Genomic DNA, 22,792 nt, shown 5'->3' with positions numbered 1-22,792 from the left:
CTGGCCCATGTTAACTCTAATGCTTCCCACAGTTGTGGCAAGTTGGCTGGATATCACCATGTGCAATGCCAAGCGTCATTTGGAGTGATGAATCACAATTCACCATCTGGCAGTCCGACAGAAGAATCTGTGTTTGGCGGATGCCAGGAGAACACTACCTGTCCCACCCAATGCATAGTGCCAACTGTAAAGTTTGGTGGAGGAGGAATAATAGTCTGAGTCTGTTTTTCATGGTTTGGACTAGATCTCTTAGTTCCAGTGAAGGGAAACCTTAACACTATAGCATACAATGACATTCTAGACAATTTTGTGTTTCCAACTTTGTGGCAAGTTTGGGGAAGGCCCTTTCCTGTTTCAGCAGGACAAATGCCCCGTGCACAAAGCGAGGTCCATACAGAAATTATTTGTCAAGATCGGTGTGGAAGAACTTGACTCGCCTGCACAGAGCCCTGACCTTAACTCCATCAAACACCTTTGGGATTAATTTTAACCCAGACTGCGAGCCAGGCCTAATCGCCCAACATCCGTGCCCGACCTCACAAATGCTCTTGGCTGAATGGACGCAAGTCCCTGCAGCAATGTTCCAACATCGAGTGGAAAGCCTTCTCAGAAGAGTGGAGGCTGATATAGCAGCAAAGGGGGAGACCAACTCCATATTAATGCCCATGATTTTGGAATGAGATGTTCGATGAGCAGGTATCCACATACTGTTGGCCGTGTGTAGTTGAGGAGGAGGTGAAGAGAGGAGGAATCACAGGAAGACTGAGATATGGACGTTGACTCACCTCTTTCCGGAACGTCTCCTTGCTCCTCTTGGCCAGCTCACTGGATGTGTCTGCCTCTGCTGTCTTAGTAGAGAACTGTGGAAACACACACACGATGGGAGAGATGAGAGAGGTCAGGGAACATCTCAGTCTATAGAACAGTCACGTTTCGTTTGACTAGCTTGGTTCGGCCATGGATTAATCTAAACGGTCGCCTAGCAGTCTGTCTGGGTTATAGCTACTGTCATTTTCTCAGCTGTGGCAGACAGCAGCAGGCGGCAGCCATTACTTGGAGCTAAAAGGCCCAGATCAAAGGAAGTGAGGCTGTATCAGCCACACCATGGAGACCATGGATGAACCATGGCAGGTGTTGAGCCGAGGCCCTGGACTTCAAGGCCAGTGGGGAAGGCAGGCAGGCCACACCTGGTCACCAGCCCCCTCCAACAGGAAAGGAGGGAGCCACACAAAGCAGGGATATCCTGCCAGGATAAAGGCAGGGCTCCCTCTCCGGCTAACAGTACCCACCCTACTCAGCCCCAGAGACAAGCCGTAGACAGTTGATGATGGCCCCCCCTCCCCCCAGAGACAAGCAGTAGACAGTTGATGCCCCCCCCCCCCCCCCCCCCAGAGACAGGCAGTAGACAGTTGATGCCCCCCCAGAGACAGGCAGTAGACCGTTGATGCCCCCCCAGAGACAGGCAGTAGACAGTTGATGCCCCCCCAGAGACAGGCAGTAGACAGTTGATGCCCCCCCAGAGACAGGCAGTAGGCAGTTGATGCCCCCCCCCCCAGAGACAGGCAGTAGGCAGTTGATGCCCCCCCCCAGAGACAGGCAGTAGGCAGTTGATGCCCCCCCCCCCCCCCCAGAGACAGCCAGTAGACAGTTGATGCCCCCCCCCCAGAGACAGCCAGTAGACAGTTGATGCCCCCCCCAGAGACAGCCAGTAGACAGTTGATGCCCCCCCCCCCCCCAGAAACAGCCAGTAGACAGTTGATGCCCCCCCCCCCCCCCCCCCCCCCCCCCCAGAGACAGCCAGTAGACAGTTGATGCCCCCCCCATGCATCAAACCAAGGTGGTGAGGATCAAAGGGAACCACAATAGATTCACACACAGCTCTCCTTCGTGCTTCCTGAGGGGTGGTGTGCCCACGGAGCGTACCAGGGAGAAGCATTCAGACTGACAAGAGAACACTTTATGAGCCAGTGTTTAACCTAGATTATTTTCCAGGTGGGATGCAAAGCCCTCTAACCAAAACACCAAATTATTATCAGGGGTCAACAGAGCTAGGGAAAATAACATTTAAGTGGTGTCAGAAACTCAGTGGTTATCATTTCAGGTCCTGGTCAGTAGAGACAGACAGAGACAGACACAGACACCACTATCAAGACATGTTGGAAATGGTCCTTGAGCTAATTGCTTTTATTGGCCAACGACATCCCATCATAAAAAAAAGAGAAATGGAGACATCCCATCGTTAAGAAAGAGAGACATCTCATCGTAAAGAGAGAGAGAGAGAGAGACATCCCATCGTAAAGAGAGAGAGAGATGGAGACATCTCATCGTAAAGAGAGAGAGATGGAGACATCCCATCGTAAAGAGAGAGAGAGATGGAGACATCTCATCGTAAAGAGAGAGAGAGATGGAGACATCTCATCGTAAAGAGAGAGAGAGAGATGGAGACATCTCATCGTAAAGAGAGAGAGAGAGATGGAGACATCTCATCGTAAAGAGAGAGAGAGAGATGGAGACATCTCATCGTAAAGAGAGAGAGACATCTCATCGTAAAGAGAGAGAGAGATGGAGACATCTCATCGTAAAGAGAGAGAGAGATGGAGACATCCCATCGTAAAGAGAGAGAGCGATGGAGACATCCCATCGTAAAGAGAGAGAGCGATGGAGACATCCCATCGTAAAGAGAGAGAGATGGAGACATCCCATCGTAAAGAGAGAGAGAGATGGAGACATCCCATCGTAAAGAGAGAGAGAGAGAGAGACATCTCATCGTAAAGAGAGAGAGAGAGATGGAGACATCCCATCGTAAAGAGAGATGGAGACATCCCTTCATAAAGAGAGAGATGGAGACATCCCATCGTAAAGAGAGAGAGATGGAGACATCTCATCGTAAAGAGAGAGAGATGGAGACATCCCATCGTAAAGAGAGAGAGATGGAGACATCCCATCGTAAAGAGAGAGATATGGAGACATCCCATCGTAAAGAGAGAGATATGGAGACATCCCATCGTAAAGAGAGAGAGATGGAGACATCCCTTCATAAAGAGAGAGATGGAGACATCTCATCGTAAAGAGAGAGAGATGGAGACATCCCATCGTAAAGAGAGAGAGATGGAGACATCCCATCGTAAAGAGAGAGAGATGGAGACATCCCATCGTAAAGAGAGAGAGATGGAGACATCCCATCGTAAAGAGAGAGATATGGAGACATCCCATCGTAAAGAGAGAGATATGGAGACATCCCATCGTAAAGAGAGAGATATGGAGACATCCCATCGTAAAGAGAGAGAGAAGACATCCCATCGTAAAGAGAGAGACATCCCATCGTAAAGAGAGAGACATCCCATCGTAAAGAGAGACATCCCATCGTAAAGAGAGAGAGAGACATCCCATCGTAAAGAGAGAGAGAAGACATCTCATCGTAAAGAGAGAGAGAAGACATCTCATCGTAAAGAGAGAAGACATCTCATCGTAAAGAGAGAGAAGACATCTCATCGTAAAGAGAGAGAAGACATCTCATCGTAAAGAGAGAGAAGACATCTCATCGTAAAGAGAGAGAAGACATCTCATCGTAAAGAGAGAGGAGACATCTCATCGTAAAGAGAGAGGAGAGAAGACATCTCATCGTAAAGAGAGAGAGAATACATCTCATCGTAAAGAGAGAGAGAGATGAAGACATCTCATCGTAAAGAGAGAGAGAGATGAAGACATCTCATCGTAAAGAGAGAGAGATGGAGACATCCCATCATAAAGAGAGAGATAGAGACATCTCATCGTAAAGAGAGAGAGAAGACATCTCATCGTAAAGAAAGAGAGAAGACATCTCATCGTAAAGAAAGGGTCTCTCCCTCTCTGGAGACACACATATGAAAACATTTCAGCTCAGAGACAAAAGGGCCCAGTGCGTAGACACTAAACCACAAACCTGGTTTCCATTACGATCAAAGAAGAGGGGAAACAAATGACAGAAAAGAGAGAGCGAGCGAGAGCTCAAGAGAGAAATGCATAATAACCATTCCTACAACCCATATAGGCCCCCTCAGATCAGACCTATGACACTCCTGCCCACCCCATGCCCCCCACTCCCACAAAGAGGGCCTCAACATGGAAGTCACACATTCACCCAGGCTAACAGGCCCAACCCCCACTCTTACACTAGCCCAAGCCAATGGCATGTACCAGATGCTCAACAGGCTCTGCTCACACTTACTGGTCTGGGGCCAAACCCCACGATTAACAACATTGGACACTTTATGGAACACAAAGCCTTCGCTATATCATCCTGGAATATCCAAGGCCTGAGGTCATCTGCCTTTGGCCTAAAGAGCAGAAACCCAGACTTCACTAAAGAAATACAGACATTGTCATCCTACAAGAAACACGGTATAGAGATGGACTTCAGTGGTTACCCTCTAGGTTACAGAGAGCTGGTAATGCCATCCACCAAACTACCAGGTGTGAAACAGGGAAGAGTCTCAGGGACTTTGCTTATTTGGTATAGAGCAGACCTAACTCACTCTCTTAAATTAATCAAAACAGGAACATTTTATATTTGGCTAGAAATTAAAAAGGAAATGAACTAAACAGAGAAAAACGACCTACTGTGTGCTACCTATACCCCCCTACTAGAATACCCATACTTTAATGCAGACAGCTTCTCCATCCTGGAGGGGGACATGTACTAATTTGTGGCAACAAACAAACAATTAGGCAAATTCAATCCCTGTTAGACAACTGCCTGGACAAAATGTAATATTGAAGATGTAAACTTGGCAGTAGAAAACAAACAGTATTTCTCAGCTTCCCTATCAAATCAAAACTGTCAAGACAACCTAAGAAAAGTAGCAACAATGACAAATGGTTTGATGAAGCAAAAAAAAACTAAAGAAAGAAATTGAGAAACCTATCCAACCAAAACCAGACCCAGAAAACCTCTACGCCTTCACTATGGTGAATCACTAAAACAATACAGAAATACACGACGGAAGAAGAAGGAACAGCATGTCAGAAATCAGCTCAATGTAATTGAAGAATCCATAGAATCTAACCACTTCTGGGAAAATGCTAAAGAAACAACACGAAGAGCTATCTATCCAAAAACAGAGATGTGTGGATAAACCACTTCTCCAATCCTTTTGGCTCTATAACAAAGAACAGCAAAAACATATACATGATCAAATACAAATCTTAGAATAAACTATTAAAAGACTACCAGAACCCACTGGATTCTCCAATTACATTGAATGAACTACAGGACAAAATACAAACCCTCCAACCCAAAAAGTCCTGTGGTGTTGACAGTATCCTAAATGAAATGATAAAATATACAGACCACAAATTCCAATTGATATGCGTCAACAACAACCTTGGGAAAATCGTCTGCATTATCATCAACAGCAGACTTGTACATTTCCTCAGTGAAAACAATGTAGTGAGGAAATGTCATGTTGGCTTTTTACCAAATTACCGTACGACAGACCACGTATTCATCCTGCACTCCCCACTTGACAAACAAACAAACCTAAACAAAGGCAGTTTTCTCATGCTTTGTTTATTTCAAAAAAGCCTTCCACTCAATTTGGCATGAGGGTCTGCAATACAAACTGATGGAAAGTGGTGTTGGGGGGGAAAACATACAACATTATAAAATCCATGTACACAAAACAACAAGTGTGATAAAATTGGCAACACACACACATTTCTTTCCACAGGGCCATGGGCTAAGACAGGGATGCAGCTTAAGCCCCACCCGCTTCAACATATACGTCAATGAATTGGCGAGGACACTAGAACAGTCTGTAGCTCCCATCCTCACCCTACTAGAATCTGAAGTCAAATGTCTACTGCTTGCTGATGATCTGGTGCTTCTGTCCCCAACCAAGGAGGGCCTACAGCAGCACTTAGATCTTCTGCACAGATTCTGTCAGACCTGGGCCCCGACAGAAAATCTCAGTAAGACAAAAATAATGGTGTTCCAAAAAAGGTCCAGTTGCCAAGACCACAAATACAAATTACATATAGACACCGTTGCCCTAGAGCACACAAAAAACTATACATACCTCGGCCTAAACATCAGCGCCACAGGTAACTTCCACAAAGCTGTGAACGATCTGAGAGACAAGGCAAGAAGGGCCTTCTTTGCCATCAAAGGGAACTTAAATTCAGCATACCAATTAAGATCTGACTAAAAAAAATACTTGAATCAATCCATTACCCTTTATGGTTGTGAGGTTTGGGGTCCGCTCACCAACCAAGAATTCACAAAATGGGACGAATACCAAATTGAGACTCCACATGCAGAAATCTGAAAAGATATCCTCGGTGTACAACGTAAAACACAAAATAATGCATGCAGAGCGGAGCAGGAATGATATGTGGGTTGGATCTTGTACCTCCTAAACCTAGTTCACCCTTACTTTCAGATGTTGATGAAGATGTGTTTTAAAGCTCCTAAACCTAGTTCACCCTTACACAGATGTTGATGAAGATGTGTGGGTTGATTTAACAGCTCCTAAACCTAGTTCACCCTTACCGCAGATGTTGATGAAGATGTGTGGGTTGATTTAACAGCTCCTACCTAGTTCACCCTTACCTTCAGATGTTGATGAAGCTTTTAAAAAGATGTGATTCACTGCATCAAATCAACTGCATCTGCAGCTAGAGCTATAGTGTCTGTCTACATCTACTTTAGACCAGGACACATAGGGTAGTGGTGCACTATGTAGAGAATAGGGTGCCATTTTAGGATGTAGCCTCTGCATGACACTCCAGACTAGAGGCCCTTCGGGGGGGTGATTTTCTCTCCCAGGAGAGGAACCACAGCTGAAAATAATCCCTTTTCCAACATCTTCAATTAACCGATGGGAGGAACACCATCATCATGTTTTACACACAAGCACAAACATTCCAGGAAGCAAACCAAGCTCAAATATTTTTTCTTTCGCACCGATGAGTTAGAGTAGATCTGTTTTCCACACCATCATCTATTAGAAAAACCTTGTGTCCAAAAACCACAAGGCAATGTAATGGATATTATAGCAGGGTTTCTACTCCTAGACTCACACCACCACTAGGGGCTCGGACCTAAAGACTGTATGGAACTCTGCTGACCATGTATGACCATAGTCCCGTGGACAAATTACACTTTAGTCCCTGGACAGTGCACTACATTTGACTAGAGTCCTGTGTGAATCTGATTCAACCGTGAGACATGAGATTTGGGTCCTATTCAAATACCTTAATAACCACCCACCCACCCAACCTTCCGTCCTTCCGTCCTTCCTTGAGGAAATCACTGACCTACCAGTCAGATTGGTGAAAGTAATGAGACATACAGATCAGTGCCCACGTTGTCCACGTTTCCATCCAACCTCCTTATACGAGTAAAGTACTTGTCGGATATTTTGTTGTTGTCATGACAGGCCTGATGGAAACACAGTAAATGTGTCGACAAAACAAAATACTCTAGACAAGGTGAGATCTTTTTGTGTCTATAAAATGAATAACGCGAGAAATGTCGTCAAAAATGCTTATGCTCAAATACTGATATAATAACCATTATATGGAAGTAAACTTGGAGTCATGCGATGACATGTTGTGTGATCCTCCCACTACGACTGGTCAGGAACGCCTGCAGTTTATTAGGCTGCAGATGAGATAAACGATTCACTTCACAGGGTGGTGAGCTTGATGCTCCTTTCCAATAAACATCCAGAGAAGAGCATCAATAGAGTTGAAAATGAGAAATTGAGAAATTTAACTTGAATTTAAACCGCAAAAAGTATTTTTTTTTTTACCTTTATTTAACTAGGCAAGTCAGTAAACAACTTCTTATTTTCAATGACGGCCTAGGAACAGTGGGTTAACTGCCTGTTCAGGGGCAGAACCACAGATTTGTACCTTGTCAGCTCGGGGATTTGAACTTGCAACCTTCCGGTTACTAGTCCAACGCTCTAACCACTAGACTACCCTGCCGGTTGTGTAGAAAGCCTCAACCTGAACACACAGGAATAAGTGTTGTAAGTCCCAGGCTTCCTACTGTTGTGGCCCAACGCTCTAACCACAAGGCTACCCTGCCGCCTCAAGTGCACTGTCATCACACACAGCCTTTCATCTGCAACAAGTCAATTTGATGGAAACATCTCTGGATGGAAAATACACAATGGCTTTTATGCAGATTGTAGAATATTCGTCACCAATTGGATGGAATCTGTCACCAATTGGATATCTGTCACCAATTGGATATCTGTCACCAATTGGATATCTGTCACCAATTGGAAACCTAGCTAGTGATTATATCAAGGAAGGAAGGATGCATTTGAAAGGCCTTGGCCTGTGTGTTTTCAGGGTCAAAGGTCACCTTGGAGGGGTTCTCGTCGTAGGTGGGCGTCCCCAGGTCCATCTCAGCCTCGTGGTCTAAGCTGTGAGAGTCTTCACTGACCCCGTCCCAGCTACTGGGAGGATCCCACTGAGTCTGCCTGTAGGAGGGAGGGGTTAGATACACAGTAAGACACACAATTCCAGGCAGACAAACGCAGCCAGACACACAGAGCTAGTCAGACATGTGCAGTCAGACCGACAAGCTGACAGATACACACACAGTCACAAACGCAGACGGGCAGAGACCCAGGCAGAGACCCGGGGCAGAGACCCAGGCAGAGACCCAGGCAGAGACCCAGGCAGCCTACCTGGTGATGACGTGATAATAGTAGATCTTTCCCTCTCCGTCCCGTGCTACCTTCCAGCTGGGGGGCAGGACAATGGTTTTGGGTTTGGGAGGAGAGGGAGGGGGCAGGTCTATCATACTGTTGGGGACTAATAGAGTGTTGGGCATCTCCTGCACAGAGGAAGAGAGGCAAGTGAAAAGACAGGAAGTCTCCTCTAGTGGTTAGAAAACAACTTTTTATGAGGCCTTCAGCATGATAAAAAACATAGTATGAAACTGCCGGACAAGAATCAAGACGACTATCACGTTGATACACTGCCACCCCCTTGTGGTAGCTTGGGGAAGGGTACGGCCAGACAGATTTGGTGTATGAGGTAGTGAGACAATGTTTTTGTTTTGTTTTTTCAACGGAGTCATCCGCTGACGGATGATGGACAACCGAGAGGATGTGCAACATGTCGACCTTTGTGAGTCTGCAACTAGTCTGAAAGTCATTGACTTTGTGTGAAGTTTTAACAGACAACTACGGACAACGATTAATGCATATATTTCATCAGTGTTCGTGCCTCTGGGTCTGGCTGGAGGCCTTACCTGCTGGACAGTCTGTGAGGTGACGATGGTAGTGACCGTACCCCCCTGCTGAACCACCACTCCTTGCTGGTGACCTGTGTACACCGGCTGACCATGGAGGTAGTTGGCAGCCGGATCAGCGTAGGCCTGGCCAGAACAGGGTTGACAGATCACACAGAAATCACACAGATACTCAGAGAGAGACCTTCTGATCTAGTCATGAAACAGGTCTTTTTTCATGCGTTGTTTGAAAGCCTCGATCTACGAAGGGCGATATGTGTTGAGTGTTCATGGACACTGTGCAGTGTGTGCGCCTACCTGCAGGACAGGTGTGTTAGCCTGTGGATAGGCCGTGGGGATACTGTAGATGGTCTGACAGGGCTGGCCCTGGTAGTAGATGGCTGTCTGGGTGGGAGGTGGTGCTGGGACAACCTGGTACTGTGGTGCTACCTGGGTCTGTACCGTCACAGCCTGCTGGGTGGTAGGGTCCCACAGCGTGGCGTAACTCCCCTGGCCCGCCGACACCTACAACAATAATATAGGACGTTTGGAGTTAGGGGACCAGACGGAATTTGCAACTTGCACCGATGCGGCCAATTAAAACTGTTTACTCGCACAGTCAAGTCAAAGGACCAAACGAGGCCAATGGCAGCACTCTGGGGCCATGAATAATAATTAATGTTATTTACAGCGCTTTTCAAAACACCGAAAGTCACTTTACAATAAAAAATCAAATAAAAAACCAGTTAAAATGATGAGAAATATAAAAAGTAAAGCACCTGAGGGGGCGCTGACACGGCTGACAGGACGCCTACACCCGGGTCCTGGCCCGCCACGCTGGGCTGCTGGGCATACTGCTGGGCGGTGCCGGGGTGGAGCTCCAGAGGCGTAGTGGGTTGGTGGATGTGTTGGGAGATGCTGGAGAGGTTGGAGACTGGAGGGGGCTGGGAGGTAGAGGAGGGAGAGGTCATGCCCAGCTCGGTGATCAGAGCCTGGGGAGGGGTCTGCTCCAAGACCAGAGTGGCTGGGACCAGGGGCTCCACGGGAGGGGTAGGCAGCAGCACCTTGCCTGCGTTGGGGTTGACGGGGTCCACGTAGGTCTGGAGGGGGTAGCCGGGGGGGTAGTGGATGAAGCCAGCTGGGCTGGTATTGTAGGTCAGGGCTGCATCGTAGGCTAGAGTCTGGAGTTGCTGCTGCCGCTGTTGATGTTGTTGTTGTTGATGGTGTTGTAACTGTTGATGTTGTTGTAACTGTTGATGTTGTTGATGTAACTGTTGTTGTTGATGTTGTTGTAACTGTTGTTGTTGTTGTTTCTGGACCTCGCGCTGGGCCACCTCCTGCTCAAACAGCTTCCTGCGCTCCTCTGTGGACAGCTTGGTGCGTTCCTTGGTGATGGAACGGGTCTTCTTACTGCTGTTAGCCAGGTCAAACCTAGAAACACACAGTCAATACTACTGTCTACAGAGATCAACACAACAGACATTTCTACAAGTCAACAACAGGTTTGATATAAGTCCCAAATGGCTCCCTATATAGTACACTACTTTTAACCAGAGCCCTATGGGACCCTATTCAGTACACTACTTTTACCCAGAGCCCTATGGGACCCTATTCAGTACACTACTTTTAACCAGAGCCCTATGGGACCCTATTCAGTACACTACTTTTACCCAGAGCCCTATGGGACCCTATTCAGTACACTACTTTTAACCAGAGCCCTATGGGACCCTATTCAGTACACTACTTTTAACCAGAGCCCTATGGGACCCTATTCAGTACACTACTTTTGGGAAAAGGGTGCAATTTGAAAAGGAACCTAAAGTCATCAATAGTTTTGTTTCTAAAACCGTGGAAGTTTTCTAGAATGATTCAGAAAGTCCATTCAGTCATTCAGTCAAAGGACATGTGATCGTTCATAGCTAGTCAGTCTATATGTTGGTATTCCAGCCAGTCCTACAGTCCAAGGACATGTGATCATTCATAGCTAGTCAGTCTATATGTTGGTATTCCAGCCAGTCCTACAGTCCAAGGACATGTGATCCATAGCTAGTCAGTCTATATGTTGTTGTTCCAGCCAGTCCTACAGTCCAAGGACATGTGATCATTCATAGCTAGTCATAGTTGGTATTCTCCTACAGTCCAAGGACATGTGATCTTCATAGCTAGTCAGTCTATATGTTGGTATTCCAGCCAGTCCTACAGTCCAAGGACATGTGATCATTCATAGCTAGTCAGTCTATATGTTGTTGTTCCAGCCAGTCCTACAGTCCAAGGACATGTGATCGTTCATAGCTAGTCAGTCTATATGTTGGTATTCCAGCCAGTCCTACAGTCCAAGGACATGTGATCATTCATAGCTAGTCAGTCTATATGTTGGTATTCCAGCCAGTCCTACAGTCCAAGGACATGTGATCATTCATAGCTAGTCAGTCTATATGTTGTTGTTCCATCCTACAGTCCAAGGACATGTGATCGTTCATAGCTAGTCAGTCTATATGTTGGTATTCCAGCCAGTCCTCCTGTCTCCTGCTGCTCCTCTCGTATGCTGAGGGCGGTGGGGAGGTGGAGGCACGTCTCCTCCGTCTCTCTGTGATGCGGGGTGTCTTCTCAGAGTCTCTGTCCCAGTCTCTGTCCCGGTCTCTCTCCCGGTCTCTCTCCCAATCCCTGTCCCTTTCTCTGTCACGCTCCCTGTCACGTTCCCTGTCCCGTTCTCTTTCTCGATCTCGTTCCCTGTCCCTCTCCCTGTCCCGCTCCCTCTCACGTTCCCTCTCACGTTCCCGGCTGCCGGAGGGGGTGCGAGCCGGGGCGGCGTCTCGGTCTCGACTACGATCTGTATACGTGGAACAATGGAAACAGGTTAAAGCCTCACCAACGGTAGGCTGTCAGCACTGTTGAAAATAAAACGTGACACTGTAACAGGTGTGGACACAGAATGGTGAGAGAAAGAGCAGGAGAGAGGGGCAGAGGCCTACCGTGTATCTCTTTCTCCACCTGGCTCTTCTTGGGGATCCTGTACACCTCCTGAAGGATGAGTCACACACCACACATGTAAAAAACAATAAACTCAGTGTGTGTGTGTGTGTGTGTTTATTTATTGATCAGTGTTTGTCCTTGCCTTCAGGTCCTTCCAGCTGTCCAGCAGCCTAGCAGCCATGTCTCCTATATCCACAGCACTGAGCAGGGCTTCCTGGCTCCTCTCGCTCTCTACATCAGACACACCCTCCTCCTCATCCTGCGAGGGCGTCCCCACCGCCGCAGGCTCCACGGGGACCACCGGAGAGGGAGGTGGAGGGGCCTCCGAGGCAGGGGTCACTACCTGGGCAGCGTCCTCAGTGCCAGGGGCCACCTCCGGGGGACCCTCGGGGGCCACCTGGCCTGGATGTTCCTGGCTGCCTGGAGCCTTTTCTGTATCTTCAGTCCCAGTCTCTGCTGTGGTGGTCTCCTCTTCCTTCTTCTCCTCAGCAGGCTGCTCCGCTGAAGGGGTCTCAGTAACTTCCGTCTGAACTGGCTGAATATGTGATGATTCCTGGACCTCCACGTTGGCCTGCTCTCCTGCCACAACCTCCCTCTCCTCCACTGACTGACTTGCCTGCTGCTGCTCCTCCTCCTCTCTGCTCTCCTTCTGTCCCTCACTCCACTCGTTTTTCACCACCTCGTCACCGCCCTTCTCATTCAACTCCTCCTGATCTGTAGCGTCTTGGCTCTCCGCTTGGGGTTCTGTGATCTCCATGGTCTCCACCACCTCCTCTGGTGTCTCCTTCAGCTCTGTGACTGGCTCTTCTGGCAGCTCCTCCGTTGTGGGAGTCTGAGCCTGGACCTCAACCACCAGCTCTATGACTGGCTCTTCTGGCAGCTCCTCCGTTGTGGGAGTCTGAGCCTGGACCTCAACCACCAGCTCTGAGACTGGCTCTTCTGGCAGCTCCTCCGTTGTGGGAGTCTGAGCCTGGACCTCAACCACCAGCTCTGTGACTGGCTCTTCTGGCAGCTCCTCCGTTGTGGGAGTCTGAGCCTGGACCTCAACCACCAGCTCTGTGACTGGCTCTTCTGCCGGCTCCTCCGTTGTGGGAGTCTGAGCCTGGACCTCAACCACCAGCTCTGTCTTGGACCGTTTGCTGCTCTCCACTGGAGGCTCAGATCGCAAGACCTCCTCGTCCTCCATCTCCTCTTCATCCTCCTCTTCCTCCTCCTTACCGTCCGAGGCCTTGCTGGCGTCCGACATGGCGCTGTCCAGGCTGTTCTCGCTGATCTTGAGGCGACGGTAAACGGCCCGTTTGGGAGTGTCGCTGTCCAACTCAGGGCCCAGTTTGGCGACGGAGGCAGAGGAGCCGTCGGGAGTGTTGAGAGGGGTCTGGGCGCGAGACATGTTCTCACTGGAGTAGCCGTCCTGTTCGGCCCCGGGGGCCTGGGGGAGGGAGTGTGTTTGGGCCCAGCGCTGGATGAGGCTCAGGACATGACTCTCCTCCAACATGTTCTTAGTGGAGATAGGCAGCGCTGACAGGGTCTTCATGATCTGGAGACACAGGGAATAGTCAGTTGGTTACAACACACACACACCTTGTTTTGATATTCCTAGGCCCTTTGTTTTAATTCAATCTGAATTGGTTTATTCTAAAGTGCATTCTCATATAGATTCAGTGATCATGTTTGTCATGATCACAAGTGTGAGGGATGAGCAACCGACGTTAAATATACATTTTTTTTGGACTCCGAACAGATTTAATTGTCACCTGAAACTGCAGTTTGATGTTGTTGACACTGTTGCCCTTGGCTTCAGAGAGCTCCACCATGAAGATCCACAGTAGAGACAGACCGTGATGGTCCAGGAACTGCTTCAGACAGGATGGGCTCTGGGTATCCTGTTCATACACAACCACCAAGTCAACATTATGGTAGAGAAACCCTCCACACAATAACACAGTACACAGACATCCCCAATACAATACACCCTCCACACAATATAAATATAACAACTTATTAAATCACATTCTATTTGTCACATACAAAATAAATAAAACTAAATAAAACAAGCAACTGAAATAAAATGTTGGTCCCAAATGACCAGGGCCTATAAATATATACATCTATAAGTATAGTGCACTATAAATGACCAGGGCCTATAAATATATACATCTATAAGTATAGTGTACTATAAATGACCAGGGCCTATAAATATATACATCTATAAGTATAGTGCACTATAAATGACCAGGGCCTATAAATATATACATCTATAAGTATAGTGTACTATAAATGACCAGGGCCTATAAATATATACATCTATAAGTATAGTGTACTATAAATGACCAGGGCCTATAAATATATACATCTATAAGTATAGTGCACTATAAATGACCAGGGCCTATAAATATATACATCTATAAGTATAGTGCACTATAAATGACCAGGGCCTATAAATATATACATCTATAAGTATAGTGTACTATAAATGACAAGGGCGTATAAATATATACATCTATAAGTATAGTGTACTATAAATGACCAGGGCCTATAAATATATACATCTATAAGTATAGTGTACTATAAATGACCAGGGCCTATAAATATATACATCTATAAGTATAGTGCACTATAAATGACCAGGGCCTATAAATATATACATCTATAAGTATAGTGTACTATAAATGACCAGGGCCTATAAATATATACATCTATAAGTATAGTGTACTATAAATGACCAGGGCCTATAAATATATACATCTATAAGTATAGTGTACTATAAATGACCAGGGCCTATAAATATATACATCTATAAGTATAGTGTACTATAAATGACCAGGGCCTATAAATATATACATCTATAAATATTTACATCTATAAGTATAGTGTACTATAAATGACCAGGGCCTATAAATATATACATCTATAAGTATAGTGTACTATAAATGACCAGGGCCTATAAATATATACATCTATAAGTATAGTGTACTATAAATGACCAGGGCCTATAAATATATACATCTATAAGTATAGTGTACTATAAATGACCAGGGCCTATAAATATATACATCTATAAGTATAGTGTACTATAAATGACCAGGGCCTATAAATATATACATCTATAAGTATAGTGCACTATAAATGACCAGGGCCTATAAATATATACATCTATAAGTATAGTGCACTATAAATGACCAGGGCCTATAAATATATACATCTATAAGTATAGTGCACTATAAATGACCAGGGCCTATAAATATATACATCTATAAGTATAGTGTACTATAAATGACCAGGGCCTATAAATATATACATCTATAAGTATAGTGCACTATAAATGACCAGGGCCTATAAATATATACATCTATAAGTATAGTGCACTATAAATGACCAGGGCCTATAAATATATACATCTATAAGTATAGTGCACTATAAATGACCAGGGCCTATAAATATATACATCTATAAGTATAGTGCACTATAAATGACCAGGGCCTATAAATATATACATCTATAAGTATAGTGCACTATAAATGACCAGGGCCTATAAATATATACATCTATAAGTATAGTGCACTATAAATGACCAGGGCCTATAAATATATACATCTATAAGTATAGTGTACTATAAATGACCAGGGCCTATAAATATATACATCTATAAGTATAGTGTACTATAAATGACCAGGGCCTATAAATATATACATCTATAAGTATAGTGTACTATAAATGACCAGGGCCTATAAATATATACATCTATAAGTATAGTGCACTATAAATGACCAGGGCCTATAAATATATACATCTATAAGTATAGTGTACTATAAATGACCAGGGCCTATAAATATATACATCTATAAGTATAGTGCACTATAAATGACCAGGGCCTATAAATATATACATCTATAAGTATAGTGCACTATAAATGACCAGGGCCTATAAATATATACATCTATAAGTATAGTGCACTATAAATGACCAGGGCCTATAAATATATACATCTATAAGTATAGTGCACTATAAATGACCAGGGCCTATAAATATATACATCTATAAGTATAGTGTACTATAAATGACCAGGGCCTATAAATATATACATCTATAAGTATAGTGTACTATAAATGACCAGGGCCTATAAATATATACATCTATAAGTATAGTGTACTATAAATGACCAGGGCCTATAAATATATACATCTATAAGTATAGTGTACTATAAATGACCAGGGCCTATAAATATATACATCTATAAGTATAGTGTACTATAAATGACCAGGGCCTATAAATATATACATCTATAAGTATAGTGTACTATAAATGACCAGGGCCTATAAATATATACATCTATAAGTATAGTGTACTATAAATGACCAGGGCCTATAAATATATACATCTATAAGTATAGTGTACTATAAATGACCAGGGCCTATAAATATATACATCTATAAGTATAGTGCACTATAAATGACCAGGGCCTATAAATATAAATGACAGGGCCTATAAATATAGTGTACTATAAATGACCAGGGCCTATAAATATATACATCTATAAGTATAGTGTACTATAAATGACCAGGGCCTATAAATATATACATCTATAAGTATAGTGTACTATAAATGACCAGGGCCTATAAATATATACATCTATAAGTATAGTGCACTATAAATGACCAGGGCCTATAAATATATACATCTATAAGTATAGTGCACTATAAATGACCAGGGCCTATAAATATATACATCTATAAGTATAGTGCACTATAAATGACCAGGGCCTATAAATATATACATCTATAAGTATAGTGCACTATAAATGACCAGGGCCTATAAATATATACATCTATAAGTATAGTGCACTATAAATGACCAGGGCCTATAAATATACACATCTATAAGTATAGTGCACTATAAATGACCAGGGCCTATAAATATATACATCTATAAATATATACATCTATAAGTATAGTGCACTATAAATGACCAGGGCCTATAAATATATACATCTATAAGTATAGTGTACTATAAATGACCAGGGCCTATAAATATATACATCTATAAGTATAGTGTACTATAAATGACCAGGGCCTATAAATATATACATCTATAAGTATAGTGCACTATAAATGACCAGGGCCTATAAATATATACATCTATAAGTATAGTGCACTATAAATGACCAGGGCCTATAAATATATACATCTATAAGTATAGTGCACTATAAATGACCAGGGCCTATAAATATATACATGGTCTCCATAAGTATAGTGCACTATAAATGACCAGGGCCTATAAATATATACATCTATAAGTATAGTGCACTATAAATGACCAGGGCCTATAAATATACACATCTATAAGTATAGTGCACTATAAATGACCAGGGCCTATAAATATATACATCTATAAATATAGTGTACTATAAATGACCAGGGCCTATAAATATATACATCTATAAGTATAGTGCACTATAAATGACCAGGGCCTATAAATATACACATCTATAAATATAGTGCAATATAAATGAACAAGGCCTAAAAATATATACATCTATAAGTATAGTGCACTATAAATGACCAGGGCCTATAAATATATACATATATAAGTATAGTGCACTATAAATGACCAGGGCCTATAAATATATACATCTATAAGTATAGTGCACTATAAATGACCAGGGCCTATAAATATAGTGTACTATAAATGACCAGGGCCTATAAATATATACATCTATAAGTATAGTGTACTATAAATGACCAGGGCCTATAAATATATACATCTATAAATATATACATCTATAAGTATAGTGCACTATAAATGACCAGGGCCTATAAATATATACATCTATAAATATATACATCTATAAGTATAGTGCACTATAAATGACCAGGGCCTATAAATATATACATCTATAAATATATACATCTATAAATATAGTGTACTATAAATGACCAGGGCCTATAAATATAGTGCACTATAAATGACCAGGGCCTATAAATATAGTGTACTATAAATGACCAGGGCCTATAAATATATACATTTATAAGTATAGTGCACTATAAATGACCAGGGCCTATAAATATATACATCTATAAGTATAGTGCACTATAAATGACCAGGGCCTATAAATATATACATCTATAAGTATAGTGTACTATAAATGACCAGGGCCTATAAATATATACATCTATAAGTATAGTGTACTATAAATGACCAGGGCCTATAAATATATACATCTATAAGTATAGTGTACTATAAATGACCAGGGCCTATAAATATATACATCTATAAGTATAGTGCACTATAAATGACCAGGGCCTATAAATATACACATCTATAAGTATAGTGTACTATAAATGACCAGGGCCTATAAATATATACATCTATAAATATAGTGTACTATAAATGACCAGGGCCTATAAATATACACATCTATAAGTATAGTGTACTATAAATGACCAGGGCCTATAAATATATACATCTATAAGTATAGTGTACTATAAATGACCAGGGCCTATAAATATATACATCTATAAGTATAGTGTACTATAAATGACAAGGGCCTATAAATATATACATCTATAAGTATAGTGTACTATAAATGACCAGGGCCTATAAATATATACATCTATAAGTATAGTGCACTATAAATGACCAGGGCCTATAAATATATACATCTATAAGTATAGTGTACTATAAATGACCAGGGCCTATAAATATATACATCTATAAGTATAGTGTACTATAAATGACCAGGGCCTATAAATATATACATCTATAAGTATAGTGCACTATAAATGACCAGGGCCTATAAATATACACATCTATAAGTATAGTGCACTATAAATGACCAGGGCCTATAAATATATACATCTATAAGTATAGTGTACTATAAATGACCAGGGCCTATAAATATATACATCTATAAGTATAGTGCACTATAAATGACCAGGGCCTATAAATATATACATCTATAAGTATAGTGCACTATAAATGACCAGGGCCTATAAATATATACATCTATAAGTATAGTGTACTATAAATGACCAGGGCCTATAAATATATACATCTATAAGTATAGTGCACTATAAATGACCAGGGCCTATAAATATATACATCTATAAGTATAGTGTACTATAAATGACCAGGGCCTATAAATATATACATCTATAAGTATAGTGTACTATAAATGACCAGGGCCTATAAATATATACATCTATAAGTATAGTGCACTATAAATGACCAGGGCCTATAAATATACACATCTATAAGTATAGTGTACTATAAATGACCAGGGCCTATAAATATACACATCTATAAGTATAGTGTACTATAAATGACCAGGGCCTATAAATATATACATCTATAAGTATAGTGCACTATAAATGACCAGGGCCTATAAATATATACATCTATAAGTATAGTGTACTATAAATGACCAGGGCCTATAAATATATACATCTATAAGTATAGTGTACTATAAATGACCAGGGCCTATAAATATATACATCTATAAATATATACATCTATAAGTATAGTGCACTATAAATGACCAGGGCCTATAAATATAGTGTACTATAAATGACCAGGGCCTATAAATATATACATCTATAAGTATAGTGTACTATAAATGACCAGGGCCTATAAATATATACATCTATAAGTATAGTGTACTATAAATGACCAGGGCCTATAAATATATACATCTATAAGTATAGTGCACTATAAATGACCAGGGCCTATAAATATACACATCTATAAGTATAGTGCACTATAAATGACCAGGGCCTATAAATATATACATCTATAAGTATAGTGCACTATAAATGACCAGGGCCTATAAATATATACATCTATAAGTATAGTGCACTATAAATGACCAGGGCCTATAAATATATACATCTATAAGTATAGTGCACTATAAATGACCAGGGCCTATAAATATACACATCTATAAGTATAGTGCACTATAAATGACCAGGGCCTATAAATATATACATCTATAAATATAGTGTACTATAAATGACCAGGGCCTATAAATATATACATCTATAAGTATAGTGCACTATAAATGACCAGGGCCTATAAATATACACATCTATAAATATAGTGCAATATAAATGAACAAGGCCTAAAAATATATACATCTATAAGTATAGTGCACTATAAATGACCAGGGCCTATAAATATATACATATATAAGTATAGTGCACTATAAATGACCAGGGCCTATAAATATATACATCTATAAGTATAGTGCACTATAAATGACCAGGGCCTATAAATATAGTACATAAATGACCAGGGCCTATAAATATATACATCTATAAGTATAGTGTACTATAAATGACCAGGGCCTATAAATATATACATCTATAAATATATACATCTATAAGTATAGTGCACTATAAATGACCAGGGCCTATAAATATATACATCTATAAATATATACATCTATAAGTATAGTGCACTATAAATGACCAGGGCCTATAAATATATACATCTATAAGTATAGTGTACTATAAATGACCAGGGCCTATAAATATATACATCTATAAGTATAGTGTACTATAAATGACCAGGGCCTATAAATATATACATCTATAAGTATAGTGTACTATAAATGACAAGGGCCTATAAATATATACATCTATAAGTATAGTGTACTATAAATGACCAGGGCCTATAAATATATACATCTATAAGTATAGTGCACTATAAATGACCAGGGCCTATAAATATATACATCTATAAGTATAGTGTACTATAAATGACCAGGGCCTATAAATATATACATCTATAAGTATAGTGCACTATAAATGACCAGGGCCTATAAATATATACATCTATAAGTATAGTGTACTATAAATGACCAGGGCCTATAAATATACACATCTATAAGTATAGTGTACTATAAATGACCAGGGCCTATACATATATACATCTATAAGTATAGTGCACTATAAATGACCAGGGCCTATAAATATATACATCTATAAGTATAGTGTACTATAAATGACCAGGGCCTATAAATATATACATCTATAAGTATAGTGCACTATAAATGACCAGGGCCTATAAATATATACATCTATAAGTATAGTGTACTATAAATATATACATCTATAAATATAGTGTACTATAAATGACCAGGGCCTATAAATATATACATCTATAAGTATAGTGCACTATAAATGACCAGGGCCTATAAATATATACATCTATAAGTATAGTGTACTATAAATGACCAGGGCCATCCCAGACAGCCAGTGTTCATTGGTGGTGGGGGGGGGGTCAGGTGTGCTTACTTGGATAAGTTTGAGGCAGATGAGTTTCTGCTCCATGGTCTCCACTCTGACCATCAGCCTGCAGAGAGACACCACCTCCTTCTCATCATACAGACCTTCCCCGTTCTCCAGCAGAGCCTCTAGTTCCTCGTCCACCTGGCGACACAGCAGACCAGCATTAACACACTGAGCAGTAACAGACCAGCATTAACACTGACCAGTAACAGACCAGCATTAACACACTGAGCAGTAACAGACCAGCATTAACACACTGACCATTAACAGACCAGCATTAACACACTGAGTAGTAACAGACCAGCATTAACACTGACCAGTAACAGACCAGCATTAACACACTGACGTAGTAACAGACCAGCATTAACACACTGACCAGTAACAGACCAGCATTAACACACTGACCAGTAACAGACCAGCATTAACACCCTGAGGAGTAACAGACCAGCATTAACACCCTGAGGAGTAACAGACCAGCATTAACACACTGACGAGTAACAGACCAGCATTAACACACTGACCAGTAACAGACCAGCATTAACACACTGACCAGTAACAGACCAGCATTAACACACTGACCAGTAACAGACCAGCATTAACACACTGAGCAGTAACAGACCAGCAGTAACACTCAGCATCAGCAGTAACACTCAGCATCAGCAGTAACAGACCAGCATTAACAGACCAGCATTAACAGACCAGCATTAACACACTGAGGAGTAACAGACCAGCAGTAACACACTGAGGAGTAACAGACCAGCAGTAACACACTGAGGAGTAACAGACCAGCAGTAACACACTGAGGAGTAACAGACCAGCATAACACACTGAGGAGTAACAGACCAGCATTAACACACTGAGGAGTAACAGACCAGCATTAACACACTGAGCAGTAACAGAGCATAAGCCACTCTATCAAGTGTTCTCTGGCCTGAATGGTGCCAAATTCTTGACAATAGGACAGCGTAGCAAATTTTTACGATGAGCCACTTGAGCCTCCTATGCCACGGTTTCATTGAATATGAATGGGAGAGTCTCACGCTCAGCAGCAGTTAGTGTAGCTCTATCAAGACCACAGATAATCCATTCAACATACTAAACACAGAACTGACAAAACTACTACTTCTCTGCAAAACTGAGACAAGCAGCTTTCATGGTGATGGGGGGGGGGGGGGGTAAATTTACAGGTCCTTTTGTGTTCAGTAGCAGTGTTATTTATGGAAAGGAGAAGACACTGGAGCTCTCAGAACAATTAGCATAAAGCTAGTACAAGCCTGACCCCTATCTGCCTCTCTGGACCATG

General features: G+C 42.0%; 1 protein-coding gene across 1 annotated transcript in view; it reads right to left on the bottom strand.

Moving 5' to 3' along the window:
* Positions 1-22,792, bottom strand: part of LOC139386938 (histone-lysine N-methyltransferase SETD2-like) — a 46,881-nt gene that overhangs the window by 2,973 nt on the left and 21,116 nt on the right. The window contains exons 11-21 of the mRNA XM_071132839.1: positions 21,496-21,630; positions 13,960-14,088; positions 12,348-13,742; positions 12,205-12,253; positions 11,744-12,062; positions 10,012-10,663; positions 9,551-9,757; positions 9,254-9,379; positions 8,685-8,833; positions 8,357-8,474; positions 786-860 (exon numbers count right to left, since the gene is read on the bottom strand). Of these exons, the coding sequence (XP_070988940.1) occupies positions 786-860; positions 8,357-8,474; positions 8,685-8,833; positions 9,254-9,379; positions 9,551-9,757; positions 10,012-10,663; positions 11,744-12,062; positions 12,205-12,253; positions 12,348-13,742; positions 13,960-14,088; positions 21,496-21,630 (3,354 nt within the window). The remainder of the gene's footprint in view (positions 1-785; positions 861-8,356; positions 8,475-8,684; positions 8,834-9,253; positions 9,380-9,550; positions 9,758-10,011; positions 10,664-11,743; positions 12,063-12,204; positions 12,254-12,347; positions 13,743-13,959; positions 14,089-21,495; positions 21,631-22,792) is intronic.

The sequence above is a fragment of the Oncorhynchus clarkii genome, chromosome 3 (assembly GCF_045791955.1).
Source record: "Oncorhynchus clarkii lewisi isolate Uvic-CL-2024 chromosome 3, UVic_Ocla_1.0, whole genome shotgun sequence".
NCBI classification, from domain to species: Eukaryota; Metazoa; Chordata; class Actinopteri; order Salmoniformes; family Salmonidae; genus Oncorhynchus; species Oncorhynchus clarkii.
Note: the sequence above shows the minus strand (reverse complement) of the source record. Positions and strands in the feature narration are given on the sequence as shown.